The sequence below is a fragment of the Aptenodytes patagonicus genome, chromosome 1 (genome assembly GCF_965638725.1).
Source record: "Aptenodytes patagonicus chromosome 1, bAptPat1.pri.cur, whole genome shotgun sequence".
NCBI classification, from domain to species: Eukaryota; Metazoa; Chordata; class Aves; order Sphenisciformes; family Spheniscidae; genus Aptenodytes; species Aptenodytes patagonicus.
The window spans coordinates 68,633,256-68,659,230 of NC_134949.1; the positions used below are offsets into that span (position 1 = coordinate 68,633,256).

Here is a 25,975-nt window from a genome sequence, read left to right on the forward strand (position 1 = left end):
CAAGTTGCATCCAAAGATGAGTCTGAGCCAGGAAAGTCAGAAGTGGGGATGAATGACAATGACCCCTACAGCATGTTGCATCTGGGCTTCCAGTTAAGGGGCTTCTCATACTGATGTATGCCTGCCCATTTAATGTCTTGTCCCACTCTGCAGGCCTCCTGCTTTCCTTACTTTTTTCCAAAGGCTTTCTCTTGTCCTCTCCATTTCTAATACCCTCAGACCCCAACAGCAGTCCTGAATCTGTCTGTGTGTGACACAGTATTCTATGTAGAGAGAGAGATGGTTGAAGCCACCGTGGCTATTTGAAGGTGAGAAACAGGCATACAGAATTTTTGCTTTTAGAAACAGAGCAGCTTTTATATGTGATCTCTCTATGTGAGAGAAGGTGAGAAGAGCATCCCTACTTCCGACACTGTGCCAGAAGAAAGGCAGAGCACATGCAGGACTATTAAACTCACTGGTCAGCTTTATGCTGGCCAGAAAACACCTCCTAGTCTCTGCCAGGTCCTGCAGTCAGCCATGGGCTTCCTTCATATCTGAAGTTACATATACAATGCAGTGAGGAGGGCAAAAAAATGGCAGAGAGGGAAAAAAACAGGGTCACCATGGAGCTGATGTCTGTAGCAGATAGCTATGCTGCTCTGCAATGGCTCAATACGCTGCTGGGAGGAGCTCATCAGATCATTTACAGAACCTGTCACCCTGTTCAAATCACAAACAGGCTCCCCATTGAACCAAGGCAGAACAAAAGTCAATCAAGACTGAAATATGTGGGTCAGACAGCCTGAATAGGCAATCAGTTCCTGGGTGAGCCAGGCATATCCCTAAATAAGCTCATCAGGGCTCCTGATGGAAGAGCCTGGGACACAGGGGCTCCCTGTGCAGCTCTCCTGAGCCCTCCTGAATGGACAGCCAGTCACAAGTGATGCTGTAGTGAATTTGATAAACCAGCTCGGGTTTATTCTTTCTTTTCCCCTTCCATGATCAGGCGTTTCCCTAAATGAGATAAATCCTGTCAGAACTGATGCCGCTAATAACCATCAGCCGTCTAGTTTTAATTAGAGTTTGCTTCATTAATGCCCCAACTCCTCTCTGTGCAGCAGATTAAGTAATGTACTTGCAGCTCATTTACACAAACCCCCAAACTGCAGGGCTGAGCTGCAATCCTTTAATTAAACAGCCCGGCTGATCCCTACTGCTGCCTCGGCTCATCAGTCTAAGCCGATTAAAGAGAATAGGGACTAATAAAGAGCATAAACAGGGAAGTGACTCTCATCTCTTCAAGGGACTTGGAGTCTCCAGTGGTGATTGGCTGCTTTCTTCTCCTCTACCAGGAACCTTACCTCAGCCCACATCACTTCCTTCTGGGATCTGCAAGAATGGTCCTGCTTTCAGCAGGAACCCAGCCTTATCTTGTGGGACAGAAATCCTTTGGGAGACTGAGGAAACATGGGCAGCAGGAGGGTAACACAGCAGGGAAGGTGAAGATAAAGAAAGGCATCAAGGCAATAAGAAGAGTGACTGCCTGACTGCAGGAGAGACCAGCGAGAGCAGCCATACAGTTCAAGTGTGGGGCAGAAGGAGAAAGAAACACAGGGCATAACAGTAGGAGGTTGGCTGTCAGGAACAGTCTGGGACAAAAGTTTGTCTCTGCTTGTGGTTTGTGGTGCTCATTGTTGTTCCTGTGTGGTCTTCCCTAATGTTTGTCCTGCAAGATTTCTGACTCATTCTTTGCTACCCGTCCAGCTAAAAATGCTTTGGCTTCACCTGGGTGGGAATGATTAGGAACATGTCAGTGTGTAACCACTCAATAGAAGCCAACTCAATGAGGTGGTTGCAGCCATTCGCACTCATATTGTTCTGCTTTGCTTCACTGACTGCCACAAGCTGTGCTAGCCCCCTTCTCTCCTTCAGCATGTGAATTCCTTGTGGGGGGGTTACAGCTCCATGAGCTTAGCAATGCGAATTTCCCCCCTGGCTACTTAGCTGGGTTGCACCAGCAATCAGCAAGACTAGTGCTGCAGGCCATGGATATTAGGAGTCAGATTTGATCCCAGAATCTGCCCCCAAGAAGCTCAGAGCCAAAGTACAGTATGAGGTGATGGCAGCAGCAGGCAGATTCCTGTTGCTGAACTCTTAGGACTTCCCCATTTCAAAGTACAGTGTAAATCCTGGATGTGGACCACCATTGTTTCCACTGGACTTGTACACCACTGGCTTCATGACCATAACCAATCTTGCAGGTTGGACTTCCACTGGGGATGCCAAAGATCAGGTTGAGGGGAATGACGAGACTCCATGGATGGCAGTAGGAGCTAACCCTGCTCCTTTACTGAGGTGCTGATTAGACTGATTTAGCCAAACCCTATAATTTCATAAAGCAACTGCTCTTTTTCTTGCTGGCTTCTGCCTGTTAACGGCAGGGTTTCATTCTAGGGATTTGAATAGCCTAGTAATTGCATTTCTCACTTCTCCCAGTCTCACACAGTGGAGACTGGCATCCCAGAACAATGACCTTAAAATGTGTCCAGCAGCAGCACAGCTCTAACAGGATTACAAAGCATTTTCCTTTGTGTGAGGTAATAGGGCTGAGATGAGAAAGATTTGTTTCTATTAGAGTAATGAGAGCAAATGATGGAGTCACAATTGGAGGGAACAGTATATTCATTCAGTTGCCTTTCATAGGCTTTTCGGAGCCTGCCTCTGGCTCACCGGTGGTGCTGAATAGGAAGTCAGCAGAAAATCACCTCTGCTCCAGTGGTGGGAAAAGTTCTACATAAAACTTTGAGCGCCTGGGACAGGTCCACTTCAGCAATGGCCATGGGGATAGCACTGGAGGGCTGAAGGATCATGTCACAAAGGAGACTGGATGGGATCCAGGTACATTTGTGTGAAGAGCAGGATCAGATGCCAGATAGCTCTTTGGGAAGGATGTTCTACCTGCATTTGTGGGAGAGAGAAGGTCCTTCCTATCTGGAAGAAGTGCAGATGAGACCTGACCTGCTTTTAAGGCAAAGGAGACAAAGAGTCCTCCCAGGAAGAAGAGAGGTCAGGGATCTGAACAGAGTCTTCTGGAAGGGCTAGGATCTGAAACATCTATGGAAACATCTGTGGAAAAGTTGGGCAAGCTCTGCTCATATTTTCCCGTAATATTTCCTCACTTTCCAGTAGGGAGACTGCTGCTTAGATCAGGGTTGAAACACGATTAGTGCAACTGGCAAGTGTTTACTTCATGATTACGGACCAATTAAATTGTAACTCAATATAATTTAGACTTCAAACAGCTGTGTACTCATTTCTAAAGTGCCTGCTGGATTAGTCACCATCACAGATTGGTTACTGCCTGGCATCACAGCACTAATTAGTGGTAAGGAGACATGTAAGCCATTGGCTACATCTCCAAGCCAGCCTTCCTTGCAGTTCTGGTGAAATTCCCTCTTGCCCCGCTTCTGACTTACCAAAGTACTCAAATGGGAATATGTCTTCTTGCTGGAAGAGGTCCTTTGTGCTTGTTGCTTCATTTTTGCATGTGGAAGAGTGAAAAGTGGATGGACAGATTTTGAACAGTTCTTTGAAATCAAACATCTTTCTTCCCAGCTCTCTGAGCTGCATAAGAGTATGCTACACCCTAAGCATCACATGGTTAAAAAACAAAATCTGATTTCATTTACTTCTGGAGGTCTGCTGTCTCTGGCTCTTCATGTCTCTTTACCTGAACTCTCCGTCTCCATTGAACATGCGTTTGTTCTTTGTCCTGTGAAGTCATTCTGGAAAGCATTGGCACAAAAGAGCCATGAATATTACCCACTGCACAGTCACAGCATCATGTCCCTCTTTGGCTCCCCACTGCTGTAGCCCAGGAGCATCTCTCCTCCCAGTACAGCTCTCACTTTGCCCTTGGGTCACTCTAGGTCCTCTAACAGTTGGATCCTCCTGAGAAAGCCACAAGACTTTGTTTGGATTGTGAATGCAATACCCCTTAAGGTTGAGGCCCATGAAGTTGATGAGAACTGAACCAGTATCCAAGTCGATTCTCCTTTTAGATACCACTGAAGCATCTTGATAAAAAACAGGTGGGGAATGACGATTTTCTATCAGTATCTAGAAAAACAACTGAGCTACCTAACATTTTGTCTAAACTTGTAAAATATTGACCTTGCCTGACAGAAAGAATGCAAATCCAGTTCATGAAATGGGAAATTAGCCATTCTGGTTTAGGATTGCTGGCAGGATATTGGAAATATAATCTGGAGGTCAGTGCTTCCTCTCAGCTCAGATGTACTCAGTGGCTCTGGCCCAGGTGTGAAACATGATAATGATTCTAGTCTGTATCAAATCAGATCTGTAACCTACCACACAAAACAGCATAACAACTCTGACTAATTGGCCCCCAGCTGGCAGTGTCAAGTGCAAGCTCCTACAATTAGTGGACCATGGAGGCTGAATTCTCCTCTGATTCTTAATGGAGAACATTCCAGGTCAGGCTTACTGCACCTGGGCATGCCAGTGCAAAGCAAGCCTCTATGCCCATGGGCTGTGCTTTGTGTGCTCTGAGTACAAACGACTTCATATACAAAGCTCTTCAATCTGACTTCTTTCATTTGTACTAAAGTCCTCCACAGCACTGTTTTTGAAAACACACAGGAGAAGTTTAGCAACATTTCTGCTTTGTTAGCACATCCTGTTTGTGCTTCTTTTCTCATTTCTTTTCCTTATTGAGGTCACAGGCATGAAGAAAGGATTTTTTCTGCTTCTTAACAGCTCATCTACTTCTTATTCTTTCCTCCCTGTAGACTTAATAATCCTGTTCAAGATATTACATTTGGAGGTTGTGGGGATGCTGCAAACAGGCAGGGATGGGTCAGCAAAGTTCACATAAATATCCTCCAGGCTCACAGTTGTCAGAGTTTTGATTTTAGTCTGACACAGGGATGTGGGTGAGGAGTAATGTCTAGACCCAGATTTGAACTCTTCCTAAACTTGGGAGTGATTAGCTTCCTTGCTTTTTATGGGTGTTTTGTACAGTTAGGACTAGCAGCTTTATTTGCTTTGCAGGAGCCTAGGTCCAGAACCACAAAGGTATTTAGTGCTTGTAGATTTGGAGGAAATAGGGAAACACAATTATAAGCAAAAGATGTTTTAGAGAACATCCTTAACATCATAGTTACCAACAACCTTGGAAATCTCTTGCAGGGAGGTATAGTTGGCAATTCTTCTGGTACTATGACCTGGAAGGAATGGCTCTTTCTGGAAGCATCCAAAGAAACAGGAGGTGAGTTTCAGATGCAGCATCTCAGTCCTGTAAAGGAGATGCACCAGGACATTTTGGCACTATGTCCCACACAGCCATTTCTCTGCTCCTTCTCTCCAACAAGCTGGTGCAGCCACTTTCAGGCAAGTTTGGAGAACGTGAGGGTGGGGAAGTAAAGTGAGGAATAGATGGGCTTTTCAACAGGAAAAAAAAATCTCTGGCAGAAACTGGAGTCTCCCTGTCATATTGGTTGCTTTGTTTGCCTCTATCAACACCTTTCTTCAGGAAGGAGGAAGACGGCAGGAGAGAGATGCCAAAGAAAACCTGTCTGAAGTATCCTCTTTTGAAATGCAAAGATACCCATCAGACACGTTTTCTGAGAGCCTGAAGCTGTATCCAGCCATTGACTGGCCACACGTTCTTCCAGTCCTTCCTTTTCCCCTGTGACTTCTGTTGCTTACATGGGTCCTGCCCTAGAGGAATTTGGACTTGGATTCAGGTACTCTTCTCCCACATGTGACAGTGCTTGCCATTTCTTGGGCTGCAGCAGCAGTAATGTCAGTGAAAGAGAATCAATCATAGCCGACCTTACAGTTGTGGGAGCCACTTTCAACAGCTGTTGAGATCAGTTAGTTGCTTTAATACTAGGTGATTCACTCATGGCTTGCAGATGATCCTCATGTTCTCTCTCCTGTATTGAAAAGAATTCCCTGCCCATAACATGGCAACTTCTTGGTACCAGTGGAATGCAACATAAATGCCTGCTGTATCCTGTGTTTTCTGTGTGATAATGCCACAGAGATGTATGAGAAGAGGCCATGACAGCTTTGGAAATAGTCCTGTATCTAGCACTGGAAAATGGGCACAGACGGTTGATGAAGTAATAGCAGATGGACTGTGGTGGAGCTCACACCGTTCATTCTAATCCTCTACTGATACCATCTGACCTGACCTGCACCAGTCAATATGGACCCACCTGCAAAATTGGGCCATTCCAGATCTTTTGTACACTAAGGTGTGTTCTGTTGAACTTGACAGGTGGTTTCTGTGGACCCTCTGTCCACACACTTGTTCATGGCTTACAAGGCAGAGAGAGATAAGGCAAAGAGATGGAGAAAAAAGCCAATGGGAAAGAAAGGGAGACAGACTCACCCCAACAAAGATAACAGTGCTACTGTAAGGAAAATGGATGGCAAATACGCTATACAGAGAAGGAGAATGACAGGAGAGAAGGAGAAGGAAAAGCAGGAAGTTAAAAAATAGTGTAAATGAAAGAAGAAACTGGAGGGAACACGAACATATGAACAGGAGATAAAGGAGCAGGTCCGCTGGCTGGAATATTCCTGTTCATGCCAGCATTCTTTGGCAGTGACAGCAATGAGGCTGTGGCCTTTTATTACACATTTTCTTGCAGTGTGATGTCAGTCCAAAGGCCTTTTGTTTTTTCTGTGCTCTGCAACACTAACTCACGCCTATTCAGGTTCATCTTCCGACCATCCCCATGGGGCAGGCTCTGTGCTCAAATACAATAAGCTCTTCTTTTGGAAAAACATGTCTGTGCTCCAGAGTTCCTTCTTCTGCATGTGGCCCTTGGCAGGCTTTCATATGCACCAGGAAGAACTGAAGAGTCTGAGATGCTGAAGAGGAGCACACAGTACACCTGCTCAGGCCTCTCTATTTGGGCTCTGCAAACAGCTAGATAGCTGAGGGAGAGGGTGTAAAAAAGTTGGGAGATTTTTGGGACTGTCACCTGGCCTGTTCAGAAACTGCAGAAGAGCTGGAGACCACTCCATCTTCTGTGAGGAAACATTGTCCTGAAGAAAAGCATCAAGACATAAACAGGAGCTGAGTTCAGTGAGATTTTTCTTTTGAGATTGAGGAACCTAACTGGCCACAGCATTTGGAAGTGTGTTCTAGTAACTTTTAACCACCTCTGGTTGGCACCTTGGTTCTTTCCACACACAGATTGTACCATCATCCCACCGGGAACTGTATTTGCCTAGTGACTAAAGCCATGTGTCACCTTTGTCATGTCACACGCTGGTATGTTGCTGCTTTCCCGTAAACAGGTTATGAAGCTGTTATTATTGCCTGTGTATCTGGGTTGACTGCAATCTCTCTCATTCCATCTTTTGGGAAAAGAGGGAAAATGGGGATAGACTACCCTATGTACACATTGCTGGTACCCCTTTGCACATGTCTTCTGGGGTGACTGGTGAAATATGACAGATGCCTGTAATTTCTCAGAATACACTAATGTGAGAGTGGTAGGTCAAGATGATGCACAAAAATGGGTGGTGCAGAATTGCATTGTGAAAAGCATTGCTGTGCTGTTACAGCACAATTGGATCTGATAAGCATGTTACAGATCGTCTAAATACAGTGTATTGGGCTAGATCCTCCATTGACTTTGGTGCAGTCCACTGGCATAATGCCATTTAGCACCAGCCATAGTTCTGCTCAACAACACAGTAGGATTGGTTGTGTCAAGGCAAACTCCTATTTTTCTTAATGATCTTCCCCCAAAAAGTCCGGGTCTGAGTACAAAGTATAGGGATGGGAATTATTTTCATTCCTCACAGGGAAGAAAAGTTTAAGTGGCCCTAGGGGATTCTCAGCTTGTATGACCAAATGTGTAAGCTGCTAAGTCATCCTGTTTTCCAAATGGGAATGAAGAAAGATAGAAAAGGGAATAAGGCCTCAGGGAAGAGAGGTGACATGAAGTGGATCAGAGTGTGAGTGAAGCAGCAGTGACAAAATAGGTTAGAACTTGGAAAAGTAGAGAGAGCTTTGTGCCTGCTGCACAAGGCTGTGGGGGTGGTCACTGGATTGGGGGAAGGAGGAAGGAATGCTAACCATGCTGTTTCTATCTTGGTCTTCAGCCATAGGCCAACCCAAAACCCCAGATCTGAACACACTGGCAAAGTTAAAATCTGGATCACATCTGATTTCCTAAAGCTGGTTAATGGTGTTTGGACTGTCTGTATTGAGGATGGTGATTTGAGGCCGTGTTACTCTTTATGTTGAGGAGGACCAGGCTTCCTTCTCCTTGGTTTGACACAAGCAGTGGCCCTCTACTGGGCTGCAGTGATCACAAGAGACGAAATAGCTGAGATACTTGAGAACAGAAACAAAATTTATCTGGGTTACACAAAGATCTCCCTGTGAAGCGGTTCACTCACTGCCTTCAGTAATCAATTACCCTGATACCTTAGGAAGGAACCCAGAGGTGCTGTCCAACCCAGGGTCTGTCACAACAGGTGGAAAAAGAAGACCACAGAAGCCCTTGCTTAGGTCTATAAATGCCAGGAGTTGTGTCCCTCACCCAGCTCACAGGTAGCTGGAATAGGAGAGCAATGGACTGAGGAGATATGCAAGGTTTCCTTGCCTTGTAGAGGCTCTGCTGCCTCCCAGCCCTGAATTCATCTCATTTTAGCAGGGAAATTCTATCTTCTGCATGATTGCACTGGCAGGCTTTTGTCAGCGAATTCAGTGATGTTCAAACCTGCCTCAGGGATGAGGAGCCAAGAGATCTGAGTCGAAGTGGCAGAAAGACTGCTGCTGAGAAGCCAAGTTTCTCTTTCCTGGGGTGCTGAGCGGGCAGTTACACTAATGCAGGATGCCATCTGTTTTTTCCTTCTCTAAAAGGTCGTGTTTACCAAACATTGCAGAGGCAAGAGAGGTCTGGGGTTAAAGTAAAAGTTATTAAACCCTGCAGAGCAGAGCCCCCCTATGCCTTCACTGTCCACTTGGTGCTTTTCACACCTCAGTGATAAGCACAGGTTCCCTGTTTAACACAGCCACAAGTAATCCCCTCTGCAGTGACAGGCTGTGTGACCTCCTCCTAGTCTAACCTGCAGAGACAGCACAGCAACCAGCCTGGGGCATCAAGCACCAAGGTGTGGCGGGCAGCTGAGAAAGGCGCTCTACTTCCTAAGCTGAGCCCTGTGCTCCTGCAGCTGGTGAAATAGGAGGCATGGCTGGGAAGGGAGGAGGGAAGAGGGGTATGCCAGAGAGGTGGCCCAAGTGTCATTCTGAGGTGTCACCCAGACACACATAGGAACTATAAGAAAAAAATGGTGTGACAACCACACCACCCGGCACAGCCAGCCTTGCACTGTAAACACCACTTCTCATTCAGTGGGAGCTGCCTTAGCTGTTCCAAATCACCCTCTGGAGGAGCCTGTCTGTCTCCATGAAAAAGCAGAGATCCTAGTCCTCAAGTGGCTGAAGTTAGTCATGGAGAGCCTGGTCTTCAGACAGGCAGCCAGCCCAGACTGACACCTGGACAATCATCTTTGCACCACAGGGGCATGGGGTGCATCAGAAAAGTTTAGTTCCTGTAGTGCTGTTCTGTAGCAAAAGGCACAACAACACAACAATGTGGGAATTACACAGCACATGGGGATCACGTTTAAATACCAAATCCGAAATGGACGCCCTGACTTTGGCATGTTGGACTCTGTGGGACATGAGGCATTTGCTAGTATTATTACATTTTCTGTCTGCTTAATATACATCTCACCGAAACCACTTTAAGTAATGTTGAAAAGATGTTGCCTGGTTCAGTCAGTGCTAAGGGATGTTAAATTTAATTGGTTTCCAATATATTTACTGTACTGTACTGTCAAATCTATTTTACAGGTGTGTGTGCCAGCCTTTTTATGAAACAAGTAATATATTCTGGGATGGGTAATGAGCTTGGCTAATTATCATTAATTCCTCTTGGGTGAAACTAGTGTGAGAAGATGGCTTGATGCCACTGCTTTGCAAGATGTTAGGTGAATGTAGACAAAATCAGAATCTTGTTCCTATATTTGCCTGTGTTGGGGGAGACTGTCTGAGAAAGCTGCAGCTTGGCTGGCAGGGGATGATTTGCCAAGATCAAGTTCCAAGTTCCCTGCCTCTCTGGCAGGAGAGACTTTTACCTTCCATCATTTTCAGCATGCTCCCAGAGAGCATTGCCTCCAAGTCACCCTAAAACCTGAACTTAAAAGCAAATCAGAAGCAATTCTTTTACACTCAGACCCCCAGCATGTCAGAAATCTCTGAACCTTGAAAAGATCCCATAATATATTACCAAGCCTGCCTCAGCCATTTTTTTCATTGAATTCTGATCAACCCATTCACCATATGTTACGGGTGTCCTCAGGGAACACTGAAATGAAATAAACTGAAAAGGCACTTTGGACCCTGCTAACTCAGCAATTGATTTTTTTTTTTTTTTTCCTGAGCAGGGAGAGGAGAGGGGACAGCAGAAAGGCTGAAATGTCTTAAGACAGAGGGAGCACAGGTTCTTACAGACTTGGGATCTGGACTCTGTTCTCTTGGCATTAGCTAGTGACCTCTTTTTCTAATTCTCCATATGGCACTTCCTAAAGGTTTTTTATTCTGACATCTCTGAAGCTTTGAAGTCTCATATGGCTCTCAGGCCATGATAATACTAATCATTTACAGCACTTTAGAGCAGCATATGTACAATAACCAACTGATCCTCATAAGGAGCTCTGTGAAATGGATTCATAAATTTTTCTGATCCTTCACAACTAGTCCATGTAGTCTTTGCCTCAGTTACAGGTCACAATCCTGCACACTGACCTTGAATATCATGAAGAAGGCATTTGGTAAGTTATACTTGGGAAACAGCAATGTGGTCTTCTCCTGGAGTGATACAGGGACACAAAGAGGAGGTGAGATCAGCCTCTGTAGTACTTTTGTGACACCTCACACCCATAGCTTCCTCCTATCCAATTAGCTAGATCTTTTTGCATAACCACTATACCTGCCAACAGGACATCTGAGCATCCTCTTCCTGAGTGACTGGTTTCTTACACCACTGTCCAAGTCCAGAAGAGCCATTGCTGTTTTTGTTACTCTGTTATTGCTCTTATTTATCTGCAATAATTTTTCTTCTTGTAGGAGAGAAGGAGCAAAGAGATGAGTTTTGTGTCTTGACCACATGGGAGCTGTGTTACTATGGAGTGATCAGTAAGAAACTCAGTTTTAATTTCTTACAGGACTAACATTACTGTCCTTGAGAAGAGTAGCTCTCCTGGCCCTAGAGCCCTGTTTAGTCACTCAGCTACCCTGTAAACACCTTTCTGAGAGCTCTGAAAATTACTCTCAGACCGTGAACCAATTCTGGTATTTGACAGCGAGGCAATGGAATGTAATGTCTGGAGCATCCAACTTCTTTGTTCCTGCCTACAGGTCTAGTTTGAAATTGTCTTGAAATATTTGGGGGTAAGAGGCTGCATGTTCTTTCTCAAGTCAGCAGGTATGGGAATGTTTAAGCCTCACAGTCAAGATCCAACAGATAACCATGGTTCAGCTCCACCACTGGTAGTTAGAAGCACAGATCCATGCCAAGCTGGAAACGTGTTTCCAGCAGCAAGGATGTGGTAAGGCATATGCAAGGAAGTGCACCATCCTGATGCTGTAGGAACTGAAAAGCAGTCAAATCTCTCCCAGGACAGAGTATGATACAACAGCTCTGTACAGACATGGGGAGCTGATACTACTAGGAATGGGCGGATGGGCTTCTCTGGTTTGATAATTTAGTATCACTGATTTGGGCTTTAGGTTTCCAAAATACCAAGGAAGGGAGAAAAAAGGAAGTCATAAAAAATCTTCTACATAATACCATTTTTCCTCTATCATCTCCTTACATCCTTCCCTCAGTGTACTCCTTATAGAAAATCTTCCTGAGAAATCTGCACATAGAAGCTAAATATCAGAAGTCTCGCTTACCCGTGCTAGACAAAAATAATTATGGGTGCCCAGCTGAATTGTCTCAGTGGAAGTTTTTTCACCATCCTGCTTTCTTGAAATAAACACTAGGATTCAGACCAGAACCCCAATATCCCTGTTTTGAAATGCTAGACTAGCTATAGTATTTCATATAAGCCCTGAGTCAGATTGTCTGTAGTCACCATCTTTGTTAACAAAACAGGTTTCTGTCTGCAGCAGATGTATACAAGTCAGCAGTGCAGAAGTAGCAGGAGATACCTGAAACATGAGAGATGTTTTCTACAGCAGATGAAATCTATTCATAATAATGACTAAGCTAGTTGCTATGGGTCATAAAAGTCATGTAGGAACATCTAGGAAGAACAGAACAGCTGAATTTGTAGTCTTCCTTTTTTATCTGATTGCAAGTGATTTACATTAATATTACAACTTTCAATCAAACAGAATTCAAAGACATTACAAACCTTCCCTACCTGATTGCATGACTAGCAGTAAATTGCTTCATTTATCATGCAAGAGTAGCTGTAAAAACTGTGAAAGATGGTGGTATATGATACTTTAGGACAGCAAGTAAAGAACACTGATTACAGTTGAAACTGCAGGGGTGATGCTGGGATACAGATCTAAATTAACCTAGTTGGAGTTTGGCCAGGACATTGGGATTCACACCTTAGACTCTGCATGGGACTTTTAATTATTACAAGTGGTTAGAAAAATTTGCTCATCCAAGAAACAGAATGTGCAATAGCTCCATTCCCTTCCTTCATCCCACAGCCAAGGAGGTTGATTGCTCACTGGCCAAGGGAAAGCAAGTGGATCCCCATAATTTACTTGATAACATTTTTTTCCTGGAGATCTTCCATGCTGTAGTGTCTATCCTTGCCCTACTTACTTTTCTCACTGTTGGATTTTTTTGTCACTATGATTGATTACAATAGCTCCTGAGCCTTCATTCATTAACAAAAACTGTGCTCTAGCAATGCAAATCAACTGTGTCACTCAGGACAGAGGGAAAAAAACAGGATCATTAAGGTTTTAGCCAATATTTCACTGCAGCATCAGTTTTGATCTTTAGGAGTGTGTTTTGTCTCTCATATGGGGGCTTCATCCATCACTGCTACTGGACAACAGAGAATAGGCCTCCCCACAACACTTCCTCTGAAATAAGTTCAAGATGGGAGTAAACCTGGGAGGAATACAGGGTGGTAAGTGGAACCATAGGGCTATATGCTAACATTCAGGCTGCTAAGCAAACTCTGTCTTTACCCCTTTTTTCCATTGCTTATAAGTCACTGAAGTTTACCAGCTGAAGCTGAAATTTCCCAGGTTTGGCCTCTTGCCCAAAGGTGAAGTAGGTTTGTCTTTTTTTGGGGGGGAGATTTTTTTTCCCCACTAAGTAAAAGTGGCTCAGCCATTTTTTTTTTCACAAAAGAACATGTAGAAACTATTCCCACCTCAGCAAGAGTATTTGCTATTGCTTTCTGAAGAGCACAACAGCCAGATCAGCAGGGAGTTAAAAAGTTCATATTTAACATAAAAACATCTGGCTGAAAAATGCCTTTGAGTGCTTCAGTGGAATCTGATTTTGATTTGACCGAGTTTTGACCCTCAGAAAATTCCATGCATAAGCACAATACTTTCTGTATGAGTGTATTCACTGGGCTCAGAGCATGCACGGAGGAGGAAGGCAAGGTTATACGTGTACGTGTGCTTAGCTTACGTCCTTATCCTAGCACAGTGTCTTTGGGGGCTTCAGACCCCTCACTGTGAACAGGAGCACTGAGCTTGGTGGCACTTCTCACACATCTGTGACTGAACATGTCCACTTAGTGCTTGCAGTCTTAGGGCCCTCCTGTGTCTTGAGGAATATCCTAAATGCCTAATGAGGTTAAAGGGGGCTTCTGAGCATTTTGGGTTGGTCCAATGCCCTCTGCCTCATTGGCCAGGGCAAGAATCAGGTCCAGTGAGAGGGTCAGACACAGCCCAGTGATCAATGGGTAGGTTCATGGTGATGAGGCAGATCCAAGGGCAAACTGGGGAGTCAGTTTGCAGGTCAGAGTCCAGATCAAGTGGGTCCATGGCCATGGAAAGGGGAAGGCTGTGGCAGAGCTGGAGACCAGCACTTTTACAGTGTTGCTGGGGTAGGGACTGATGGCCCTGGGCTGGGCTGAAAAGGGGGAACTTTGCAGGGGATATTTGTGGAGGCCCCAGGTGAGGCTGGTCACACCGTTAAGGTCTATCAGTGCACTAAGGGCCCTGACAAGGCTTTCCAGAGAGCCTGAGGAATCTTCATGTCTGGAGGTATTCAAGAGTTGACTGGAGAAGGCCCAGATCAACCTTATCTGTCTTTGAAAGTGGCCCTGCTTTGAGCCGGGAGTTGGAATAGAGACCTCCAGCCTTCCTTCCTAGCCTAGGTTATTCTGTGATTCTACAAAGCCTGCTGGTTTTTGTTCTATATTAGCAGTGCATGCAGGATATCCTGTCACTATGAATGTTACTCAATCAGACTCTAAACTGTGTGTTACAGAAAACCAAATAGGTAGCATACACTAGAGGTGATGTACAGCCTTACAGAGCAATGGGCCCGAATGCTGCAAACTCTTATGCACACACTTCACGTTCTACCGCAAGCAGTCAGTGGAGGCCTTCAGAAAAATAGAGTTAAGCATATGTGCAAGTGTTTAGAGGACCATCACGTCAGGGAATATTTGCTGGCATTTAGAGTCCATTCATGCTCCAAGGGAAGTCAACTAGCTCTCTAGTCTACTGCCTCGGGCCCTGATCCGCCTTAAAGTCTGCGTAGCAACACTGTGCCCTGTGGCCTTGACTCAGCAGAGCAATTTGGGATATGTGGCTTGCTGAATCAGAGCTTATGCATCTAGCTGAAATTGCTTTGTAGGGCACAGTTTGGTTCCCACTGAAATACTTGTGAGGCTTTTGACACGCACTTCAATGAAAACATGACCAAATCTATGTTCACCCGGTCATTCCTTGAGCTGAGGATAAAAATTACTGCTCTGCTGGTTAAAAAGAGAATGGATAGAACAGGCTGCCAATAAAAATGTTACAGTGAGAGCTGTAAGGGAGAAGTCTATTATTAATGTTTCCTGCAATGTGGATGGACATAGAACAGAAGGAGTTAAAAATGCGTACATACTTTACATGTACATCTTCAGGTGTAGAAAAAAGAATGTTCAATTGCATAGTACGAGGAATAGAACAAGGGAAGATTTTATAAGGTGTGCAACCTAAAAGGACAGTTTTATGCCTCATTTTAATGGTGGCATTTCCTGATTGATGAGTATGCAGATATGTCATTTTAATATCCTGTGACAAAGTTGGTTATATAGCGTTTATGTAAGAGACTGGTTTCTTCCGTTAATTTATTTTTTAAGTCTAACCGGTGACTACATGCATGTGTATAAAAGAAGAAACTTTCTACCTTTAAATCCTTCATCTTTCTTAGTTCTGAAGTTGTGGTACTGTCTTTGGCTCATAAGATTTGGAGCCCTTTTAGAAACTGTGGAAATATTTCTAAATTTGATTGTTAAATCTACTGAATAGAAGAGCTACCACTGGAGAGAATAAACTTCCTGTTAAAGTAATAGTAAGTATGCAAAAGTGCTCCAAGGCTTAGGAGGCAAAGTCTATTTACAGTTAGAAGACTTGGGCTCTTAAGTGCTTACAGCACTTTTGAAAATGAGACTTAAATGCTTCTAAGTAATTCGGGCACTACAGAAAATCGTATCTAATTTCCTTGATTTTGCTCTGACATCAACACCAATCATAAAATGATTTGTTATCTAGATGACAGCAGGACTGGTTGTATGTGGAGCAAATCCAAGAGAAAGAAATATGATTCAGAAGTGAATTAAGTAATTTAATGGTGTTTAAATATGGGAGGCAGTACACATCCTTGATTTCAATGGAATTAAATGGATTGGTTCTGTAGTAATTATTTCCAAACTAGATGTCGCTCTCAGCTAAATACTGATCCACTGGAAACCGGTGGAGCTGTATCTGATGTACACAGTGCAGTAGAACCCAGAGTCCTTGCGGACTGGCCTGCACACTCTTGGAAATCTTAAATTATTTCTCTGTAGCCACTGGAAAGAGACTAACGTAACAACAAATGAACACTCCCATGGTTCAAACAGTCCCCCAGAATACCAAAATCTTGTTTGAAAATTGGATGATTTTTGAAAATATTTGGCAAGAGAGGTTAATGACAGACTTCCTCAGTACTTCAATGGATCAGACATATGCTACTCCCATCCTGTCTGGAGCAACACGTCAGCTTTCTTAGAATGCACTGTTGTCAGGCCCTGTTTTCACAAAATTACTGCTGTGGCTGACAGGAGAAAAGGGTGTTTTCCTTTCTCCACAAAGTCGCAGCAGCACAGCAATCTGTCCTGTGGGTCAGAAAGAAACGGCTTCTTTTTTGGAAGTTCTGCAGTCTGCTATGGCTGTATTGCAGACATGCTTTAAAGAGTTGGGATCCCAGGGCTGGCTGGCTCTGTTGCATCTTTATGCTCTCAGCTCGCCAAGAGTTCCTCTGGAAACTCTGCAACATTCAGCTGCCCCTGCACCATTTCCCACATGCCCTTAGAAACTCCAGGGGAAAACTGGATCTTTTGGATCCAGGTTCCATGCCAGGTGGGACTCTGGGATGCACAGAGAGATGCTGAGCAATAGGCAGCAAGGGCCCAGGGGTGACTGCCAGCTGCTAGCTGCTCCAGGGAGCAGGAGAGGTGTCCATAGGCCATGACACCCTCCTTGGCCCCTCACCTCCAACTGCAGCACCTCAAGCAGAGGCAACCGGGCAGCTCCAGGAGTCGCAGGACTGGTTCATACAGTGTGTGCAGCATAGGTGCCTGCTCTTAGGGAGGGAGGAATCAGAGCTTTGGCTGCATCAACCTAAAGTCCTGATCCATCACAGAGAGACCCCTCACAGCCCAAGCTCCCAAAACATTTAAAATGCAGCTCAGTGAATGAGTATAGCAAACAACAATAAACATAATCATAAATAAAATATAATAAAAACAAATAAAAAAAGCGAAACGTTGCGTTTTGTTCACAGTGACGATCCCAGCGGTTCCACAAGCAAGAAAGCCGGGTGTGAAACGGAGGATCCGAAGGAGGCCGGCAGACAGAGTGGCCAGGAAGGCAGGTCCGACACCCTGACGCTAAAAGCCCAGCATGCGGAGCTCCAAGAAGAGCAGGCAGCGGGGTGTTCCCCTCTGGTGCAGAAGGCGAGCCTCCACCACACGGGCTCCCCAGTGAGAGTGCAGCGCAGCAAAGGGACGGCCTCGTGTTCCCATGCAGCTGCCTCCGATTATGAGCTCTCCCTTGACCTAAAGAATAAACAGGTACAGAGGCTTCCTTGTCAGGCTGTGGGAGAAGGGGATGGGGTGGGTGGGGCTGCATTCACGCTGTGGTGGGACGTCTTTTAGCAAGTACTTTAGCCTTTTGTTCACCTTGAGCTTTTGCCCTGCCATAACAGCCCTGGCCCTTTGGCTATGTGGGGCTGATGGAGGAACTAGCTTCCCCACCTCTGACTGCTACACCCTTTCATTCAAACCTGCTGGGCTCTGCTCCTTGTTGCCTGGGTTCTGTGGTCCAAAACGGACCCAGATACTCAGTTGTGACTGTAGGCTTAGAGAGGAGTTGCAGGCAGCCAAGACCTGCAGCATCCAGAGATACTGCCTTGCTCACAAGTGTACAGTGCCTGTAGGGCTCTCAGGAACTGACTGTCCCAAAAGACCTCCCTCATGGGAGAGGTCTCCAACAGCCATCTTGCCTTCTTGGATCATGCTGGGCAGGCCCCCAGTGCACTTCCGCATTAGCCTCTTCAAATCGTGAGCTTTCAGGGGAAGTGGGGTTTATTCAATGAGTGTCCTGCACAGTGTCTACCATGATGTTTGTGTATTGCTACCATCACTGCCTTCAATCCAGTGATGGATGCTGAAGAGACAGGCAGGTTTACCAGGCTGGGAGAAAATTATTCAGTTCTTGAAGTTGCAAGCCTTGCCTCCCTGTACCCAAGGCTACAGCCTAGCCCCAGAGCACAAGTCTACCCATCTCTAGCTGCATCTCCTGATGGGCTCCCAGCAGGGGATAGTGGGACAGGGGCTAATAGCAGCTGGCCTCCTCACTCAAAGGCAGTGAGGTGGAACGTGCCTCCCCCCGCCGTGTCTCTGCAGATTACAGCCCAGGAGAGCTGTTGTGCAGAACAAAACCTAAAGAATCGTTTCTGACTTTTCCCTGGCATGGCAGTTCAACTAGAGGCTGTTTGATATGCAGACCCTGCAGCATGTGAGATGAGGAGGACAAGCAAGCGCTAGTGACAGTGTCCAGATTATGTTCAGTGGGAGAATTCAGTGGGAGCTGTGCTATTGCAGATGAAGGGCCTCAGCTAATGAGGTTCCCACAGAAGAAGCTGCTGCTTCTGGGACATATCTCTGCCACTTCCCTCAGGGCATTGCTGCTGACCCTAAACATACGTGTCAGATCAATGGCCCAATAAATTCCTGAGCAGAAAAGAGACCTTGGCTCTTTAGCTCTGTCTTTCTCAAAATACTGCATACTCAACTCGGACAGAATTCTCGCTTCACACCAGGAAAAGAAACAAGAGAGACTAATTAACTGGCTTCACAAACTAATGTGATGTATCCTCAGGGTGGGCCAGATCTTGGCTGCTATATATGGGCTTAGCCTCCTCGATGTCCTAAAGCTGCTCTGATTTGTCCTGAGGAGTGTCTGTCCTGTGTTATTTTAGCTTTAAGGTCATGTTGTCCTATCACTGTTCTTGCAGCAGAGGCCAGATCTGCCCTGGATGCATGTGAGACAGAGAGACATGTTAGCTGCTTGTTCATTAAATTCTGGTGCCTGGCAGTATTGACCTTGCAGGGACCTAGCCTACCTCATAGCTGGAACCACTTTTCTCAAAGCAAAGGGGGCTTACAGTATGTGTGCTCCTCCAGGCTGATGGATGTCCTCAGTGGATTGCCTCCAGCTCTGGAAGGGGAGATTTTCAGGGAGCGAAAGGTATTAATTCTTCCAGTCTTGCACTCTAGTATGTGTTTTCATAGGTATTCCTATCAACTGACTTGTCAGGTAGTTCTCTTGAATGGGAATAAGGGTGATAGGACCCTCACAGCACTGTCCCAGTAGTTCCCTAGTCATAGCACAAGCTGTAATGCATTAATAGAACTTACAGTAAGAAAAACAGGTGGAAGGAGGCATTTTTAGTCTCACAGTGCAGTTGAAGCCACATTTAGCTTTCAGGAGAGGACTGGTAAGTGCTGGTAAGGAAGGAGGGTAGCGAACAGCCTCTTCTGCAGGGCTTGGAGCTGCAGGTCATCTACCAGTCACTGCCCCTCAGCATCATACTGGAGGGTTGGTGAGTGTGGTCATGGTTGTCCTTGCCCTCTATCCCATGAAACAGAGCATGCTGACAGTGCGCAGAGCAGAAGTACACTATGCTGGGAGGTTGGAAAGGAAATTCAAGTGCTAAAGTTCCCCTATGTTTAGGCTGTATTGTAATGTTGGGAAAATGGAGGGGATCACAGGAGAGAGGAGCATGCTTTCAGTTGTACATACTCTTCTGCTGTGCTGAAGGGTGGCAGATGTCCCATGTATGAAGGAAAACATCCCATTAACACATGGCCCTTATGGCAATGTCCTTTCATTGTGAAAGGTGGGAGGGAGAGGCATTAAGAATGGGTGATAGAGAACATGTATGCTCTGTATGACTTTTTTTTAATTTTTACAATGCATGCATTGACTTGAGTGACTCAGATTCTGTCACTGAGCCTGATTCTCTTCTTGCTAACACGGTGGCATGTCGCCATGCTCAGTGGCAACCTGGGTGGAAAACCAGTGCTAACTGAGAATAAGGTCAGGCCCATTCTCTCCTGGCAGATTTATTAGTTTATGCCTATGGGAAACAAAGCCATGGGGTGTGTACCTCAAATGTTTGGCCATATCCAGGTCTGGCACTTTGGCTTGCCTTAGGCTGACCTTGTTAAAGCTCCCTTCATGAGCAATCCCTTATGACAATGGATATTTCCCAGCCATTTCTAATTCAGCCACAAGGCCTGAATTGCTCAGACTGAGTGTTCATATTGAGGCCCAGAAATGTATTAGGCTAATTATTCTTTTAAATCCCCCCGACCCCCCTCCTGCTTTTCCCTTCCTTTGGTGCCGGCTGTCATATCATTCCCCAGAGAAGAATAGCTTTAAGTAGGCAATTACTTGTGATTCATAGGGTTTATTAAGAGTGAGAGAAGGCCAATCATGTCTGGCCTTTCTCGCCTCTCAAAATGGAAGAGAAGGTTCCTCCAGCAAGCCAGACATACATCTCCATTACCTGTGACTGCTGTGGTGCTAATGGATGCCCTTTCCTCCTCTCAAGAGGAAGAAAACAGGCCAACAGCTGTGTGAAATCCTTAATTCCTCTGGAGTGTCAGTTAGCTCGACCTGATAGCAAATGTGAATGTCTCAGACATCAGTAAAGAGTAAATGGCTGGGCTACATCAAGGAGAGAGATACAGAGACCCACTCCTACCAAGCAAGGGTGGGGAGGGCACTTCTCTATGGGGGTGCTGCTTCTGGCTTTGCCAGTCTTCTCAAGCATCCTTTGGACCAGGCCCCGGCCCTTGTTATCCCAGCCACAAGACACTGTAGGACTCCCCTTGCTTTGGACAGGGACGGATAGCAGTGAACCACATGCAGAACCTGTCCTTGCACACCTGGTATGAACTGAAGAACAGACTAGGTTGGGAGTCCTCTCACTTTACATCTTGTTCTGCTCCTTAATGGCTTAGCCCTTTGAGAGGACTGAGATAATGGACTGCAAAAAGCTGGTGATGTTTTATCAAGGTACTGACAGCTTGCACCGTTCATTTAGACTTTAGTCTGCCTTTTTGGGAACTGTCCTTGCATGAGATAAACTGGCCTTTTACTTCAGATCAGCAATGACATCTTGTCTTGGCCTCTAATAAGATCAGAGCATATGAATTTCATGTTTTCAGAATGGCTGTCACCTCCTTGGAAACCTCAGATAATTATAAGGCTCTTGCTTCTGCCTTATTTTGCATCTTACTATTAGTCTGTCCCTCAGATAGCTGTGCCTGTCCCTCCCATTTGTTCTTCTTTCCCTCCCAACACAATTAGCTCTACATTTTGATTAACCAGACCGTTATATTAAGTGCTTATGGTCAGTTGTCAGTAATAACTGTCTGAGTTGGGCCTGTGCAGGTTATTGGTTTAATTTGCATTTATCTGCATGAGCCTTCCTCCTGAAGGGAAGGGCCAAGGGATAACTCAGTTTCTTTCCAGGGAGGCCAACTTTGAAGAGATGTGGCAGGAGTGCTGGTTTTATGGTGGGATCTAAGGTGGTCATTTTGGAAAGAAGGACAAAGAACCCCAGCAAAACCCTTCTGCTTACTACCCAGAATCTCTTCTTGTCCCTGTATTCCTCTTTCCTGCCACATCAAACTCTGGGGATAAGCAGAGACCTTGTTTATCCAAAAAGCCTACTGACAGGTCTTGTGGTAAATGAACCTGAATCCATGATCATTGTGTGGGTGATTTTTAGCACCAGTTCTGCAGACCCTTTCTGGGAGGGCAGCAGGGCAAGTATTAGGCCAATGTTTTTTAAATTAGGGGTAAGCAGTAACTCTGAGCCAGCTGCCTTTACAACTGCAGTGGCCAACCCCATTGCTAAACAAATTGCTAGTATTTCTCAGTGCTGAGCTTTGATGCGTGCTTTGGACAGATGTGAATTCAAGGGCAAGGCAAATAGAAAACAGAAGCCTACCTTATGTTTGAGCACAAGGCAAAGGGTCCCTGCTTCATTTCCAGCGAGGGAAATATGAAAGGATGTGTGCATCCCCTGCTCCCTTCTAGAAATGGCAGCCTCTCATCCAGTGCAGCAGGATCCCTAGACCTGTTGCTTCATGGGATGATGGGGTGCCGGTGGGCAAGGCCTTCACTACTTACTCCAGCAGCCAGGATACCAGTGCAGGGACAGAATGGCTGGGGTCATGTTGTTCCTCTCTTCCTGTCATCTCCCAAGGTCATATTGTCTTCCCCTGCTTCCAGAGCAGTTAGTATTGGAAAGATGCCAGAGGTGATTTACACTTCTCACAGCTGTCATTCCAGGCCTTCACTTGTGCCTAGATCACACACTGATGGTTTTATCTGCAAATTACATAGTGTCACAAAAAACGAAAAGAAAGAAGCAGATGACATGACATGACTCTGTGAGCTGAGGCTCATGCCTCAGTCTCACTTTGACTACAAAAATAGTTTGCACTTAAACTCAGATCTTCTGTGAGCTCAGTCCTTCATCCTGTGGGCCAGCAAGGCATGGTGAGGGGCAAGTGGTATCTGTCTGGGGATAACGATGTAGTCAGTAAAGCTCATCCTTTGAATCTGCTAATGAGCTCATACTCACCACGTGAATGATGTAGTGAATCCTCTTAATTCAGGACTGATTGTACCAGCACTCCCAGTCCTGCACTTCACCTTTTTTTGGCTTTTCCACATGTGCACACACACATATAAACACTACAGTCTGCACCTGTGCTCTGCTCTGTGAAGTGCTGACAATGCAGAGTTTAGCTCATAGTTCAGCCAAAACCTCAGTGAAGGTAATTCTAGTTCATCCTTCTTTTTTCTTCAATCCCATCATCTACTGTCATCTTCAAACTGTCCCCCTTGTCCTCCATCAGTCACTCACTGGAACCAAGTCATCTGACATTATCCTGTAGCATGTTAATGAAGGCCCAGCTGCAGAGGATGAGTGAGGGGATTACCAGGAAGTATAAATACTAGACTACGGAAGAGAAATTACCATACATACTTGCTTTGTTGAAGCCTTTTAAGCTTCGCAGTAGCCTGTCCTGCTACTTGTTCTTAATATCTTGTCTCAACATTTAAAACGAGAATTTTTTACCTTTCAAAACTGAGAGACTTTCTTTTCTTGGGTAGTTTTCATTTCACTGCTGGCTGACGCCTGAAAAACTCACATATCAGAAAGGAAGACGCTTTGGGTTTCAGAGTGCTTTTTAAAAGACACTGAACAAACCCAGCCTCCACTAACTTCTGTGGAAGCTGATGTTTCTCACTAGCTCCTATGATCAAGCCAACATTTTCTGCGTTTAAAAATTAGCTTTTCTTTCCTTTTTCTGAATGGTTTCTCCTTTCCCTGAGAGTATTTCCTAAGGTGACTAAGGAGGGGAGGAGCATTAGTAACACTCTGAGACAAGGGATGATGCTTGACATTACCAGAGCACTGCTGAACAGGAAGACACATTGCTGGAACACTATTTGCAGTGATGAGCTTGCCGTAAAGGCCATCAGAAGTGGGTCTGCAAAGGAAGGGCACCTCCAGGCTCCAGCTTGTATGGCTGGCACGCTAGGATGAGGCATGATCATGTTACAGCTGCGAGGAAGCTCACAGTACCAATGCTTTAGCCAGCCATGCCCGAAGGGGGACCTTCCATTGAAATCAAGGGCACATCAGTGCAGGAAAAAGCTAATTCAGTGTTAGAAGTTCCTCTGACAGTCATTACAGACTAATCAGTGTAGGAACTGGGGTCACAGAAAGCCATCAGAAGTCAATTAACAAAAAATAACCTCTCCTGTTTGTATGTCTTTCAGATCGAAATGCTAGAGCACAAATACGGAGGTCACCTGGTATCTCGCAGGGCAGCCTGCACCATCCAGACTGCTTTCCGGCAGTACCAGCTCAGCAAGAACTTTGAGAAGATCCGCAACTCACTGCTGGAGAGCCGCATGCCACGCCGCATCTCTCTGAGGAAAGTCCGGGTCCAGAACTCAGAGAGCTTCTCCACTGAGAAAGCCCTGGTGGAGGGGTACAACTTTGTGGGCATCCCATTGGTGAGGTCCCCATCTTTGCCAGCCACCATCAGTGGGGCACTGACCGAGCTGGAGGACTCCTTCACAGAACAAGTTCAGTCCCTGGCCAAGTCTATTGATGATGCCCTCAGCACCTGGAGCCTGAAGACCATGTGCTCACTGCAAGATGGGGGCTCATACCAGATAAGGGAGACCTTCAGTGCCAGCTCAATGCAGCCAAACCAAGACTTAGAAAATGAGTTGCAGGACAAGGAGAAGGAGGAAGGGCTCCTGCCAGATACCCTACCCAAGAGCAGCAGCACTCTCATGATGGCTTTTCGAGACGTCACAGTCCAGATTGACAACAAGAACATCTCTGTCTCATCGTCTACCTCGGTATCCATGGCAAACTGCCTCAGCAGCAATGCCCAGGCTGGGCTCTCTCAAGCTACCAAGGCTGAAGAAAGCCCAGGAGAAGGGGAGGGAGAAGCCAGTGAACCGCCGGCTGCCCCAGAGAGCTTACCTGAGTCCAGAGCTCTCCAGAACAGCCACACTTTCACTGAGGTGAATGTCAGTACTAATGGCACGGGAGACGGCAGTGCTGAGCCTGGGCAGATGGCAGTGCAGAAGCTCCAGTTCGATGCTAGCAATGAGACAGGGCAAAGCAAAGGCTCTGAGTCTGAGAATGCAGACAACTCGGAGCAGCTGAGCAGCAGCAGCACCTCCACTTCAGCCAAGTCAGCCTCTGAGGTGTCCTCGAAAGAAGCACTGCAGGCCATGATCCTCAGCCTCCCAAGGTACCACTGCGAGAACCCAGCTAGCTGCAAGTCCCCCACACTTTCCACAGACACCATGAGGAAGCGCCTCTACCGCATTGGGCTGAACCTCTTTAATATGTAAGTGACTCTTCCTCTTTCACGTTTCCCAGCCTATTTCATGCCTCACAGAAACAGATAGCAGGCTCTTGGTCTAGTTCCATCTCCAGGAAAGTTCTTTCATATTCAAGGGCATGACCCTCTGAGTATGCAATGCAGACCACAGGTTGGCTGCCCAGAAGCTTTTTCCCTGAAGTCCCCCAAGTGCTGTTCTGATCTTCTGCCCAACAGAGGAACAAGCCCAGTACCCCATGAGTAGTGCCCATGCTCTCCCAAATTCTGAACCTTCAGTCCCAGTTGCTGTCCATTTGGCATCCGCCAGCTGAGCCAGGGATCTAGGCTCCTACTCCACTCTGTTGCAAAGGAACAAGCATAGCTGGGGATGTAAACCCAGCCCTGGTTACTTAACATAGGGCATTTCCAAGTGAAGAGAGAGAGGCAGAGGTAGAGCTGAGCTTAGCTAGCCCAGTATGAGTGCTCTGGCTGTCATTTTCCTTCTGGTATTTGGGTAGATTTTCACCTGAGAGACCAGGTTTAGTCATCTCAGTCTCTCACACATCTAAGTCTGATATCCTGTGGAAAGGCTGTAGGTGTGAAAGCAAAAGCAGAGCAGCCCAGACATTACTGTCAGAAGAGGTTAACTCGAGGCGTCACACATAGTCTATTTTGGATTGGCAGAAAGCAGCTGAGCTCCTATAAGGAGCTTTAGATTTGCTCGTTGCCTTTCAATGAGACTTTTCTCATCAAAGCAAGCCATGAGAAATATTAGGTTTTGCTCCATCATCACACTCTCATCTTATGCTGTCTTGGTTTCCATTTTAGTCCTCTGATGAAGGTGCTGGGGTTTTAGTGCACCCATACTAGAAGAATGTTTTGCCACACATTAGCGTGGGCCTTTTGGTCAGAGCGAGGACTAAAGATTACACAGTCCTAGGCAGAAGTTTTGCACAGACAAGGGGGCAACGCACAGGATTTATATATGTGTAGTATGGAGGCTGCAGACTCCAGGAGGCAGGAACCTGGAAGAGAGGTTTTTAGGGCTGGGCTCAGAGCACATCCAGAACTGAAGTGATATTAGCGCAGATGGATTTGGGACTTTTACAGAACTGAGGAGGATATTTTACTAGCTCTGAGATTAGGTTGTGAACAGGTGGGTCCATATGTATATATCAAAGTCAGGCTCTGGGCACACACAGATTTGCCGGATGAACACAAGCAGGCTGGAACGAGA

General features: G+C 45.9%; 1 protein-coding gene across 4 annotated transcripts in view; it reads left to right on the forward strand.

Moving 5' to 3' along the window:
* IQSEC3 (IQ motif and Sec7 domain ArfGEF 3) overlaps positions 1–25,975 on the forward strand; it is a 112,993-nt gene that overhangs the window by 54,936 nt on the left and 32,082 nt on the right. For all 4 annotated transcript variants that reach the window (XM_076340857.1, XM_076340884.1, XM_076340874.1 and 1 more), the window contains exons 3-4: positions 17,082–17,370; positions 23,672–24,765. In XM_076340857.1, the coding sequence (XP_076196972.1) occupies positions 17,082–17,370; positions 23,672–24,765 (1,383 nt within the window). The remainder of the gene's footprint in view (positions 1–17,081; positions 17,371–23,671; positions 24,766–25,975) is intronic.